Raw genomic sequence first — 13321 nt, 5'->3', positions numbered from 1 at the left:
GCAGACAGACTGGGGTTGTCAATTGCAGAGGGTAAGAGTGATTGTGTTTGCAACAGCAGAGGTGAGCAGTGTTATTGGCCTTCTCATACAACACCAAGAAAAAACTCTGACAGTATTCATCCCATTCAAATTCGTGTTCACATGTTAAAACCAAGACATTAGACCGACTAAAAAAACAATTCTTTATTTTCTTGAATACCACTCCAGAGCTTGAGTTGAACCCATTCATGCGATATACACCATGCATTACAGTCTACTTTCTGTGAACCCCCCCCCCCCCCCCCCCAAAGAGCAGACTAAAGAGATCAGCCAAAGCTATGTCCATTACTGACTTACTTATTGCCCATTATGCGGTTGGCATGTAGGGCAGCAACAAAAGACCTCTACTCCTGTCTGTTAAGCTATGTCCATAGTAAACAGCAAATCAAGGTACAGTCAAACCTGTTTATAACAACCACCCTTGGGACCGATCCAAAGTGGTTTGTTTGTTTGTTTGTTTGCTTAACGCCCAGCCGACCACGAAGGGCCATATCAGGGCAGTGCTGCTTTGACATATAACGTGCGCCACACACAAGACAGAAGTCGCAGCACAGGCTTCATGTCTCACCCAGTCACATTATTCTGACACCGGACCAACCAGTCCTAGCACTAACCCCATAATGCCAGACGCCAGGCGGAGCAGCCACTAGAATGCCAATTTTAAAGTCTTAGGTATGACCCGGCCGGGGTTCGAACCCACGACCTCCCGATCACGGGGCGGACGCCTTACCACTAGGCCAACCGTGCCGGTCGATCGAAAGTGGGGACGTTCAAGACAGGTGGTCACTATGTAAAGGTGAATTGTACAGCAACAAAATCCCTGGGGATCCTTACTGGCGGTTTTAATAGGCAGGTGGTTGTTATCAACAGGTGGTCAGCGGGGCAGGTTTGACTGTACGGTGGAAACCCCCCATTTAAGACCTCCACAAATCCGAGAAAATGAGGTCTTAAAAAGGAGGGAGTCTTAAAATGGCGGTAAACTAACAGAGGTTAAGAACAGAGGATCTGAAAAATCAAGGTCTTAAAAAGGACGGAGTCTTAAAATGGCGGTAAACTAACAGAGGTTAAGAACAGAGGATCTGAAAAATGAAGGTCTTAAAAAGGAGGGAGTCTTAAAATGGCGGTAAACTAACAGAGGTTAAGAACAGAGGATCTGAAAAATCAAGGTCTTAAAAAGGAGGGAGTCTTAAAATGGCGGTAAACTAACAGAGGTTAAGAACAGAGGATCTGAAAAATGAAGGTCTTAAAAAGGAGGGAGTCTTAAAATGGCGGTAAACTAACAGAGGTTAAGAACAGAGGATCTGAAAAATGAAGGTCTTAAAAAGGAGGGAGTCTTAAAATGGCGGTAAACTAACAGAGGTTAAGAACAGAGGATCTGAAAAATGAAGGTCTTAAAAACGAGGGAGTCTTAAAATGGCGGTAAACTAACAAAGGTTAAGAACAGAGGATCTGAAAAATCAAGGTCTTAAAAAGGAGGGAGTCTTAAAATGGCGGTAAACTAACAGAGGTTAAGAACAGAGGATCTGAAAAATGAAGGTCTTAAAAAGGGAGAAGTCTTAAAATGGCGGTAAACTAACAGAGGTTAAGAACAGAGGATGTGAAAAATGAAGGTCTTAAAAAGGGAGAAGTCTTAAATGACAGGGTCCTAAGAGAGGGGATCCACTGTAGCAGAAAGCCTACTTACCATATAATGCGTCGGTGGAGGGGGAGTAGACGAAGGCCATGGTAAACATGTAGAAGTTGAGCAGCCCGTAGAATGCCACAAACTCGGCCGAGTTCTGATAGTTGGTGCTGAGTTCGGCCACAAAGTTGTCCTGGAACACGCCTCCCCCGAAGCGTAACACCACAATAGCTATAGTGATCCCGATCACAATCACCATCAGTGCTGTCATGAACTTGAGGCGCAGATCTGAAACATGTAACCATCCACTGCATTAGATGCTTTATTGTGCTCATTAAACTTGGATGGTTAGACATGACTCTAGACTCTGGATGAAAACTCAAGTTTCAATCCTTTATTTCCTCAACAGGATTCACCTTCTACAATATAATCATATTCAAGTTGCTGAAAACATATATTACAAGTGAAAATTCAAAGGAAGCCAAGACTTGGGCGTTCAATTAAACATTTGGCAACCTGCATCATTTGTCAATTTGAGACTAAAAGAGCCATCAACATTTGCAGTTGCATGCCCTTTAACAACAAGAAGAGCAAACGCTCGATCGAGTCACTTTCGCAGTTCTGAATATTATATGAGGCATCAGATGGACAGGAAGAAATTGCTATTCACAACACAATGCATACCTGAAGCATACCTGTGACCTTGAAAAAGGTCAAAGGTCACCAAAGCAGACGTCAAAGTGTAGAGGTCACTGGGAGTCACGTTCACATAAAATTTGAGCCCGGTCACTTTTATAGTTTCCGAGAAAAGCCCAACGTTAAGTTGTGTGTTGCCGAACAGAAAAGGCTAGTTATCTCCCTTGTTTTTCTGATAACGTTCGTAAAAGGCTACAGATGTAAATACTTTGATGTAAAGAATAATCCTACAAAGTTTCAATCACATCCGATGAACTTTGTCAAAGATATAAAATGTCTAATTTTTCCTTTGACGCTGACCTGTGACCTTGAAAAAGGTCAAAGGTCAACGAAACCATCGTTAAAGTGTAGAGGTCATTGGAGGTCACGACTAAACAAAATATGAGCCCGATCGCTTTGATAGTTTCCGAGAAAAGTCCAACGTTAAGGTGGTGTCTACGGACGGCCGGCCGGACAGACTAACACTAACCGATTACATAGAGTCACATTTTCTCAAGTGACTCAAAAAACAGAAGAAAACAAAATGATTATCCTAAACGCACACTGTTGTAGCTGTCAGCTGCCGGAGAGAAAGGAATGAGACACTCACCAAAGTACGGCATTTGGCGTAACTCGGCGTAGGCGCGTATCAACAGGTACACAAGGTACAGCAGGTAGATGCCACCCAGCACAAAGAAAAATATCTTGAAGCCCTGCAATAACATGTCATGCATCATCTTATTATTTGTAACTCTTTTTTTTTAAAGGTTTAAAATGGAGAAAAAGTAAAATATACCAAACACATCGGTCCTGGCAATAGTTTTGATAACTGTCTGTGAATAAATCCTACAGCAGTTTATTAGCCACAGAAATCTGCTTTATCTTTTAATGACAATTCAAGGCTTGCTGTTTGGGCTTTTTTCACCTACAGCAGTTAGTGGGATCCTGTTTGTTGCTGAGTTTATGCCTGGTACAGCTTTCCTCTAGAATTCTGATGGATTTATCTAACCAAGACACCAGTGTGTGCTCTTGACTGATAGATCTATATGTACGTTATAGCACATCTCCCTCTATCTCTGTCTGTCTGTCTCTCCTTCTCTCTCCTTCCTTTCTATCTCTGTCTGTCTCTCTCTCTCTTTGTGTCTGTCTGTCTGTCTTTCTCTCTTTTACTGTCTGTCTGTGTCTCGCTCTCTTACTGTCTGTCTCTCTCTCTCTCAGTCTATCTGTGTCTCTGTCTCTCTCTTATCGCTCTCTCTTATTGTCTGTCTGTCTCTTAAATTAACTTCCATTTCTTCTCGTTATTGAGCGAGCTGGCTGGATAAAAAAACAAGAAGGGCAAAGCCCATACGACTCACATGCTTTACACATTTTTCCTACCAAAATACATGTGACCTTGACCCAAGGTCAAGGTCATCCAAGGTCATGCAACACAAAGCTGTTAATTCAAGACATAGGAAGTACAATGGTGCTTATTGGCTCTTTCTACCATGAGATATGGTCACTTTTAGTGGTTCACTACCTTATTTTGGTCACATTTCATAAGGGTCAAAGTGACCTTGACCTTGATCATATGTGACCAAATGTGTCTCATGATGAAAGCATAACATGTGCCCCACATAATTTTTAAGTTTGAAACAGTTATCTTCCATAGTTCAGGGTCAAGGTCACTTCAAAATATGTATACAATCCAACTTTGAAGAGCTCCTGTGACCTTGACCTTGAAGCAAGGTAAACCAAACTGGTATCAAAAGATGGGGCTTACTTTGCCCTATATATCATATATAGGTGAGGTATTAAATCTCAAAAACTTCAGAGAAAATGTGAAAAATGTGAAAAATAGCTGTTTTTTAGGCAACATTTATGGCCCCTGCGACCTTGACCTTGAAGCAAGGTCAAGATGCTATGTATGTTTTTTGGGGCCTTGTCATCATACACCATCTTGCCAAATTTGGTACTGATAGACTGAATAGTGTCCAAGAAATATCCAACGTTAAAGTTTTCCGGACGGACGGACGGACGACTCGGGTGAGTACATAGACTCACTTTTGCTTCGCATGTGAGTCAAAAAGCATGTTTGCATGCTTATTCTGTCACCCTCGAAAAATATATGTCCATTCAATTCAATAAATTTCAATTCAATTCTCTCTCTCTGTGAGCACTGACCAGGAAGTTGTTAGCGTCCAGCCTGTAGTAGTAAGTTGGGTCGTAGAGCTCGTTGTACTCCTGCCAGGACGCGAGGGTCACCGCCACGATCCACAGCAACCCCACCAGCAGCACCTTGGGCAGGTAGAACCGTGCAAAGCGACGATTCGTCTGAAACACAAAAGACACAACACCATTCACCTCGTACCAAAGACACATTTCATGACACAAAATAAAACCTTGATTCTTGTACACATGTATGAGACCAGGTAACACCCACACTCACCTGTCTGACACCATGATAGACACAGAGCCAGAAGAGCAGCAGGGCACAGAGGAAGGAGGCCTGGAACACTCCGTCAAACATGCCCGGGATCCAGCTGTTCACCAGGAACGTCAGCGGGAATAGGGGATCTGTCAACAACAACAGGCACATGAAACAACTTTTCTACTTGGGGAAGAAGCATCCGCATTTACACACACACACACACACACACACACACACACACACACACACACACACACAAACAAACATGTATGCACACACAAACACACACACACTTCATCAAAGTCAACCAGTGATCTGTACTGAAGTTTTAATTATTTCTATTCAGACCTGGGAAACCCTGTTTTGCACTTGGTGTGTTTTAAAAAAAATGAGCGTACTCTAAACAACATTTGCACATCATTGATTCAAATATGCTTCACACGCTTGGAACCATTTATTAAGTTTACCAATACATTTTTTTTAAATGCTTCTTTCAATATTTACTGACAAAAACTTTAATAATGTGTCAAAATACTGGATCGGCTTTAGGATGCTCTTTTGAAGAAAAGTAGTTTAGACATTTTTCTCGTCGTATTTGTTTTACACTGACCGTATTCTAGACAATCATGCATACACAATCGTATGGGTTCCCAGGTCTGTCTATTATCTGCTAGTGATCGTGTTGGTTTGACAGACTGTACTGAATGTTACACATATATTCCAAATGCCATGAAGCGAATTTCAACCAGCTTTCATTGTGAGAACTCAACAGGTCAACACAGGGAACCACAACATCTAGCAGACTCACCATTATAGAGCAGCAAGAGGGGCAGAAGAACAGACATCCACTTTTGCTCTATGGACCAGTCACGCACAGAAAACTTGCGCAGCGAGTGAGCAAACATACACTGGAGGACAAGAAACAAACACAAATCAGTCAAAAAGTCATACAGCATTGACCTCTGAGTCAAACAGATAAGCATTGAACCTGTAAAAATAACTTGAACAAGAATACGACTTGCACACTCTCCAGATAAAATAATCTCAAAATTCTCAGAGTTGCCACAAGAATTACCTACTGCATGCATGGCAGCTGTAGTCAGTGTGGTGTGTCTTGACAAAGTTAATAACATCTTTCAGACACATCTAAGACTAGACAATACCACGTGCTAAATTTAATCTCGGTAAATGTACGGTAAACAGAAGGCTCAAACTGACATTTTTGGTTGGGCACACATTTTTTTTTAAAGAAAAATTTAGCCTTGAGCATAATTTAAACACTTTTCAAATACGGATGATCTCTATTTTGTAATCAGCAACCCGGGTGTGACAACTTCTAGTTCTACAGTGAAAGTGTATGCTCAAGTATGAAGAACTACTCACTGTGGTAAAGAAAGTGATGACCAGGAACACAAATCGGATCCAGATCTCTATCTGTGTGAACGACATGTTGTAACTCTTGAACTGAAAGAAAATGTCAAAAAATGGTGTTAGTCAGTAACCTAGTTTTCAGATTTGTAAGAATCTTTTTCTCCACATACAAAAAAAACAAGTCGCGTAAGGCGAAAATACAACATTTAGTCAAGCTGTCGAACTCACAGAATGAAACTGAATGCAATGCAATTTTTCAGCAAGACCGTATACTCGTAGCATCGTCAGTCCACCGCTCGTGGCAAAGGCAGTGAAATTGACAAGAAGAGCGGGGTAGTAGTTGCGCTGAGAAGGATAGCACGCTTTTCTGTACCTCTCTTCGTTTTAACTTTCTGAGCGTGTTTTTAATCCAAACATATCATATCTATATGTTTTTGGAATCAGGAACCGACAAGAAATAAGATGAACGTGTTTTTAAATTGATTTTGAAAATTTAATTTTGATCATAATTTTTATATTTTTAATTTTCAGAGCTTGTTTTTAATCCAAATATAACATATTTATATGTTTTTGGAATCAGAAAATGATGGAGAATAAGATAAACGTAAATTTGGATCGTTTTATAAATTTTTATTTTTTTTTACAATTTTCAGATTTTTAAGGCTGGAGTTCACACCTGAGGCCATATTTCAAAGTGGTTAGGCAGTTTTAAAGGTTTGTTTTTATGTTAGTTCAGTGTTTTGTTTATCAGGAAAAAACAAAATGAATAGAGCTTGTCGCGCAAAATTTTGAGATAGCGACTGAAGTTTGAGCATAGGTATGAGATTTTTTCACGCAAACCCTACTGAAGAAATTGTGATATTGTATTGTGAATATGTTAACAAAAAAACAATCGGATGATCAGAAACTGAAGAAGAGAAATAGGGAAGCAAAATAGAACATCAAACATAGTGATTTTACAGGTGAATTTGGAAAAAAACCCTTATGTATCCATTTTTGAAGCCCAATTTGAAGCATGGAACACAGTCAAACATAAATTAAAAGTGTTAAAGTGGTTACAGTGTTCAGAAATAGTGTTAAATAACAAGTTGAGTTATCCCTCTTCACAAATTTTAAGAGAAATACACCTCTTGTCGCGCAAAATTTTGAACTGTGATGCTTTTACTACCCCCACCCCCTACTCATTTTTCAGAAAAGAGTGCATATTATCTTCCAAATAGACAAGCAAGGTAGTCAGATGATCAAAACTTCAGAACAAAAATAGGGAAGCAAAATAGAACATGCAACATAGTGATTTAACTGGTGAATTCAGAAAAAACACACTTTTTTACTCATTTTATTAGCTGAATTTAAAGCTTGGAAGACAGAAATAAATAAATTAAAAGTGCAAAACTGGTTACAGTGTTCAGAAATAGTGTTAGATACCAAGTTCAGTTATCCCTCTTCATCACAGTTAAAAGAAACGTACCTCTTGTCGCGCAAAATCTTGAACTGTGATGCTTTTACTACCCCTACCCCCTACCCATTCTTCAGAAAAGAGTGCATATTATCTTCCAAATAGAAAGGCAAGGTAATCAGATGATCAAAAACTTCAGAACAGAAATAGGGAAGCAAAAAAGAACACCCAACAGAGTGATTTAGCTGTTGAATTCAGAAAAAAGCCACTTGTTTACTCATTTTATAAGCTGAATTTAAAGCTTGGATGACAGAAAAAAATAAATTAAAAGTGCTAAAGTGGTTACAGTGTTCAGAAATAGTGTTAGATACCAAGTTCAGTTATCCCTCTTCATCACAGTTAAAAGAAACGCACCTCTTGTCGCGCAAAATCTTGAACTGTGATGCTTTTACTACCCCTACCCCCTTACCCATTCTTCAGAAAAGAGTGCATATTATCTTCCAAATAGAAAGGCAAGGTAATCAGATGATCAAAAACTTCAGAACAGAAATAGGGAAGCAAAAAAGAACACCCAACAGAGTTATTTAACTGTTGAATTCAGAAAAAAACCACTTGTTTACTCATTTTGTAAGCTGAATTCAAAACTTGGATGACAGAAAAAAATAAATTAACAGTGCTAAAGTGGTTACAGTGTTCAGAAATAGTGTTAGATACCAAGTTTAGTTATCCCTCTTCATCACAGTTAAAAGAAACACACCTCTTGTCGCGCAAAATCTTGAACTGTGATGCTTTTACTTCCCCCACCCCCTACCCATTTTTCAGAAAAGAGTGCATATTGTCTTCCAAATAGAAAAGCAAGGTAGTCAGATGATCAAAAACTTCAGAACAGAAATAGGGAAGCAAAATAGAACATCCAACATAGTAATTTAACTGTTGAATTCAGAAAAAAACAACTTTTTTACTCATTTTATTAGCTGAATTTAAAGCTTGGAAGACAGAAATAAATAAATTAAAAGTGCTAATGTGGTTACAGTGTTCAGAAATAGTGTTAGATACCAAGTTCAGTTATCCCTCTTCATCACAGTTAAAAGAAACACACCTCTTGTCGCGCAAAATCTTGAACTTTGATGCTTTTACTACCCCCACCCCCTACCTATTTTTCAGAAAAGAGTGCATATTATCTTACAAATAGGAAAGCAAGGTAATCAGATGATCAAAAACTTAAGATAAATAGGGAAGCAAAATAGAATATCCAACATAGTGATTTAACTGTTGAATTAAAAAAACACCTTTTTTTTCTCATTTTTTGAAGCTGAATTAGAAGTTTGGAATTCCTCCGAAAGCGGCGTATGGCTGCCTAAATGGCGGGGTAAAAACTGTCATACACGTAAAAATCCACTCGTGCTAAAAACATGAGTGAACGTGGGAGTCTAAGCCCATGAACGAAGAAGAAGAGGAGGAGAAGAAGAAGAAGTTTGGAAGACAGAAAAAATAAATTAAAAGTGCTAAAGTGGTTACAGTGGTTACAGTGTTCAGAAATAGTGTTAGATACCAAGTTGAGTTGTCGCTCTTTATCACAGTTAAAAGAAACACACCTCTTGTCGCGCACAATCTTGAACTGTGATCCTTTTACTACCCCCGCCCCCTACCCATTTGAACACAAAAGAGTGTATATTCTCTTCCAATTAGAAAAATAAGTAATTTGCAACTGGACATTTTTAAAATACATATTTTCTGTCAGTCCAAGGATTGCTTAGTCCATTAAAAACAAACAGACTAGGATTTAGCGCACCCATTTTAAGAAAAAGTTAACATGATAATTGATATATAATATATATATTATATATATACTAGAATGAATACCCGCTTCGCCGGGTAGCCGGCTTCGCCGGAAAGAAGTACTTAGAGCCGTACGCCGGCTTTGCCGGGTCCGAACAATGGACCCGCCAAGCTTAGGTCCCTCCCAGATTCGTGGAATGGGAACAGCACGAAAATGATTCAGTGGCCATAATGCCATTCCTGACCATATCGAGTCCCATCCTTGTCGACGAATGTAACCGTGTTAATCACCTTTGGAGGCGAACTCCACTCAAACAGGACTGAGCAAGTTATGGCTTCTCAAAGGAAGGCCAGTACATAAAATTACGTTAAAATTAATATTAAAAGTCCTACGGTTTTGAGCCATTAAGGACTTGAGTGTTTCACATAAAATTACACAAAAGCCGCCAGACCACATCACAAACAGAACTAAACAATGCACAGGTGTTGCTTACATAGAGACACACACACTCACACACACACACACAAAAACACAGAGAAGCCGTATCTATAGAGAGATAGATGACAGTGTATTTTTCGCGTGGCTATAAATTGATTCGACCTTTGCACTTTTACAGTGAGGATAATTTACGGGTCCAATTTACGTTCTGTACACTGCGTTGACCTTCTAAAAATAGTAACAGTAACAGAACGCCGGGAATATGCGAAGACGCTCAGCGCAGTGGACAGCGCAGTGTAGTAACTTACAACTGAACGGGAAAGCCACACGAAGGAAGGGAGATAAACGCCAAACACTGGAGAAGATAAGGAAGAGTTACTTATAATGGTGAAATGAACACAAAAACAAAAATCTGTTCAGCGCTGCGCGCTGAGAGCACGTATTGAAATATCTCATCGATGATATTGTGTCCGGGGTGTAGCTGAATACGGTGTCCAAATTTGAAAAAGATCCACCGAGAACTTTGGCGTTGTGATGTGGTGTAGCGGCTATGGTGTGTCGGTATGGGGGCCCGGGTAGCTGAGGTGGAACCAAAATAGCTGAGGTGGAACCAAAATCGGTTCAGTGCTGCGCGCTGAGAGCACGTGTTGAAATATCTCATCGATGAGGTTGTGTCCGGGGTCTCTCTGAATAAGCCCACCAAATTTGAAGCAGATCCATCGAGAACTTTGGGCGTGCATGGCGAATACACAAATACACAAACACACAGATACACAAACACACAGACAGACACAAGTCGTATATATATATAGATATCAGACTTTTTTTTATGCAATTACTACTGAAGATTCCAGACCAGGTAAAACAATCATTTTATATTCTTTGTCACATTTTTTACTTTTTTTTATATAAATTTATCTATAGCGAGTCTTGTCTCTTTGTGTCATTTAGTTATTTTGAAGAATTCTATCCTGGCAAAAAAAATTAAAAATCCCTACCTACCTACCCTATTTTGTTTACCCATGTTATTAGAAACAGACAATTTATTTTTTATTGGCCTAAAGATCTTGAAACATTTGTTTTAATAGAGAAATAACAAGTACAGCCCTAAGCTGTGTCACTCGAATTTCTTTGTCAGGCTGAAACTGCGTTGAAGTCTGCTGTGTGTGTCTGGGTCCAAAGCAACTTTCACATTCTCATCTACACATTCTCATCTACACACTCACGTTACTCACACAATTATACAATTCTACCCACAGAGGCGTTCGGGGATGGGGGTCTCGCACTCGGGCGAATCACACCACAAAATACAAAGTATAACGTACACAGATTTTTCTATTGAACCAAAAGGCAAATTAAATCATGAATAAATCAATCAAGCAAAACTTCCACACAATGACACATTCACTCTCGGTTCACACTGCGCTCTGGGCATGCACACTTGGCAGCACGTATACGTTCCGACGCCGTTTGTCTTCCTGCAAGTCCAGCACAGGCACACGATTGTCCAAGAATCACAATAATCCTTGTGAATGTCACAGCAGGCATAGTAAGGTTACGTAGAAAAGTCCAAAAGGGTGCGTTAATGGTGGTAATCCGGCACACACACACACACACACTGACACTGACACACACACTCCGGTTTGGTAAGTTACCTGATAAATAATGTAGCCTGTAGATTTAACGGGGAGACTGATCAGACAGGAAGAGTAATACTTTCACATTTCCGATGTTCAGCGATAAACTTGTTTTCTTCGAGAGTTCGATCTTCGTGCGATTCTGGCACCAAGAACGTTAAAAAAACACAGGATATCATCATGATGCCTCTCTACAAAAACCAGGTCTAGGAACTCTTCATCTAAAGTCAGTCAGTATTAACCTCCTCAACACAATCCTCATCTTGTCCCATAGTGATTTCTGCCGCCAAAGAACATGTGGTTCTCAACTCAAAAGACCGATTTGTCGTCTTCCGGCATTGCGAAATTCAGATCTACCCCAACTTCGTGCATTGATCTGATCAATAAAATGTAGATGCGATAATCTGCAAACATCTCTTCAACACAATCTGCATCTTGTCCCATCGTGATTTCTGTCGGCAAAGAACATGTGGTTCTCAACTCACAAGACCAATTTGTCATCTTCCAGTGTGAAATTCTGATCTGCCCCAAGTACGTGCAATAAAATGTAGAAGCGATAATCTGAAAAAAAATCTGTTCGCGTGAACGCTGCCACGTTGTCATCAGTCCAATGTCTTTTATCCAGAGCAGGGACGAACACACTTTTTCATCAGCAGTTTGTTATGTTTATCCGCAGACTGCTTTCCATTACTTGTCTGTTTTAGATTGACTCGTATGGTTCTTCAGCCAGGCAAGAAGTGCTTGTTTACAGTGACACGTTCTCACGCACGACATGTCGTAAATGCAAGTTCTAACGATTGTTTTTTTATTGCACTGATAGAGAATGTCGATAGTTGTAAACTTCTGACATTTCCTAATGTTTATTTCATTATTTTGCATACGGATATGGCTAATAAGTGGATAATCTGTTACGACACGAAACGCGTTCTAAATCCGGGAAGGGAGGCTACTCCAGCGTACTGTCAGGTGTGTTCTAATACCTTAATTAATTTTTAAGCCACCAAGCTGAAATGCAATACCGAAGTCCGGGCTTCGTCGAAGACTACTTGACCAAAATTTCAACCAATTTGGTTGAAAAATGAGGGTGTGACAGTGCCGCCTCAACTTTTACAAAAAGCCGGATATGACGTCATCAAAGGTATTTATCGAAAAAAAGAAAAAACGTCCGGGGATATCATTTCCAGGAACTCTCATGTAAAATTTCATAAAGATAGGTCCAGTAGTTTGGTCTGAATCGCTCTACATACACACACACACAGACAGACAGACACACACACACACACACATACACCACGACCCTCGTCTCGATTCCCCCTCTATGTTAAAACATTTAGTCAATACTTGACTAAATGTAAAAACCACACCACTCTTGAACTATGCATACCCTACCCTCTCTCCCCACACAAAAAAAAACCACCAACAACTCTGTCTCAAACCATTTACACTTCCCCATGTAGGAATGCTTGTACGTACTTTCCCAAGTGGGCATATTGTTCAGCTGTAAAATGTGATACCTGGATATTTGCTAGCGTTTACACTATACGCGAGGAACATCCGATGCAGAATGAGATCTATAATACATGGGTGGTGGGACTTACACAAATGTCATGAATCCTGAACACAGCGCGTTCTCAGACGAACCACCCTCAACCAAACCACACGCACAACAACAAAAAAGAGAGAAAAAAAGAAAAGAAAAAAAGGCCATAATCGAATCCGGATTTCCAGCATATACCGGAAGAATCCCACCCATGATAATACTCAAAAAATCTTCTGAGCTAAAACCAACCAACCACCAAACATGCGAGTGAATCCAACTGCCCAATCCCCTGACCCATATGAGGGTGTGATGATGTGAGGTGCTGGGGTGTGTTTGAGGGTGTTAGCATTAAAGTTATGTCACCATTTACATAATGATCTAGGAACATACAGTACTATGGATGTTCAACTTTGC

At 40.0% G+C, this 13321-nt stretch overlaps 1 protein-coding gene across 1 annotated transcript in view; it reads right to left on the bottom strand.

Moving 5' to 3' along the window:
- Positions 1 to 13321, bottom strand: part of LOC138961583 (transmembrane protein 181-like) — a 33184-nt gene that overhangs the window by 6234 nt on the left and 13629 nt on the right. Inside the window, exons 7-12 of the mRNA XM_070333246.1 lie at positions 6129 to 6209; positions 5554 to 5653; positions 4764 to 4891; positions 4499 to 4648; positions 2946 to 3048; positions 1724 to 1948 (exon numbers count right to left, since the gene is read on the bottom strand). Coding sequence (XP_070189347.1) covers positions 1724 to 1948; positions 2946 to 3048; positions 4499 to 4648; positions 4764 to 4891; positions 5554 to 5653; positions 6129 to 6209 — 787 coding nt within the window. The remainder of the gene's footprint in view (positions 1 to 1723; positions 1949 to 2945; positions 3049 to 4498; positions 4649 to 4763; positions 4892 to 5553; positions 5654 to 6128; positions 6210 to 13321) is intronic.

The sequence above is a fragment of the Littorina saxatilis genome, linkage group LG3 (genome assembly GCF_037325665.1).
Source record: "Littorina saxatilis isolate snail1 linkage group LG3, US_GU_Lsax_2.0, whole genome shotgun sequence".
Lineage (NCBI taxonomy): Eukaryota > Metazoa > Mollusca > Gastropoda > Littorinimorpha > Littorinidae > Littorina > Littorina saxatilis.
This window is presented reverse-complemented; position numbering and strand designations above follow the sequence as displayed.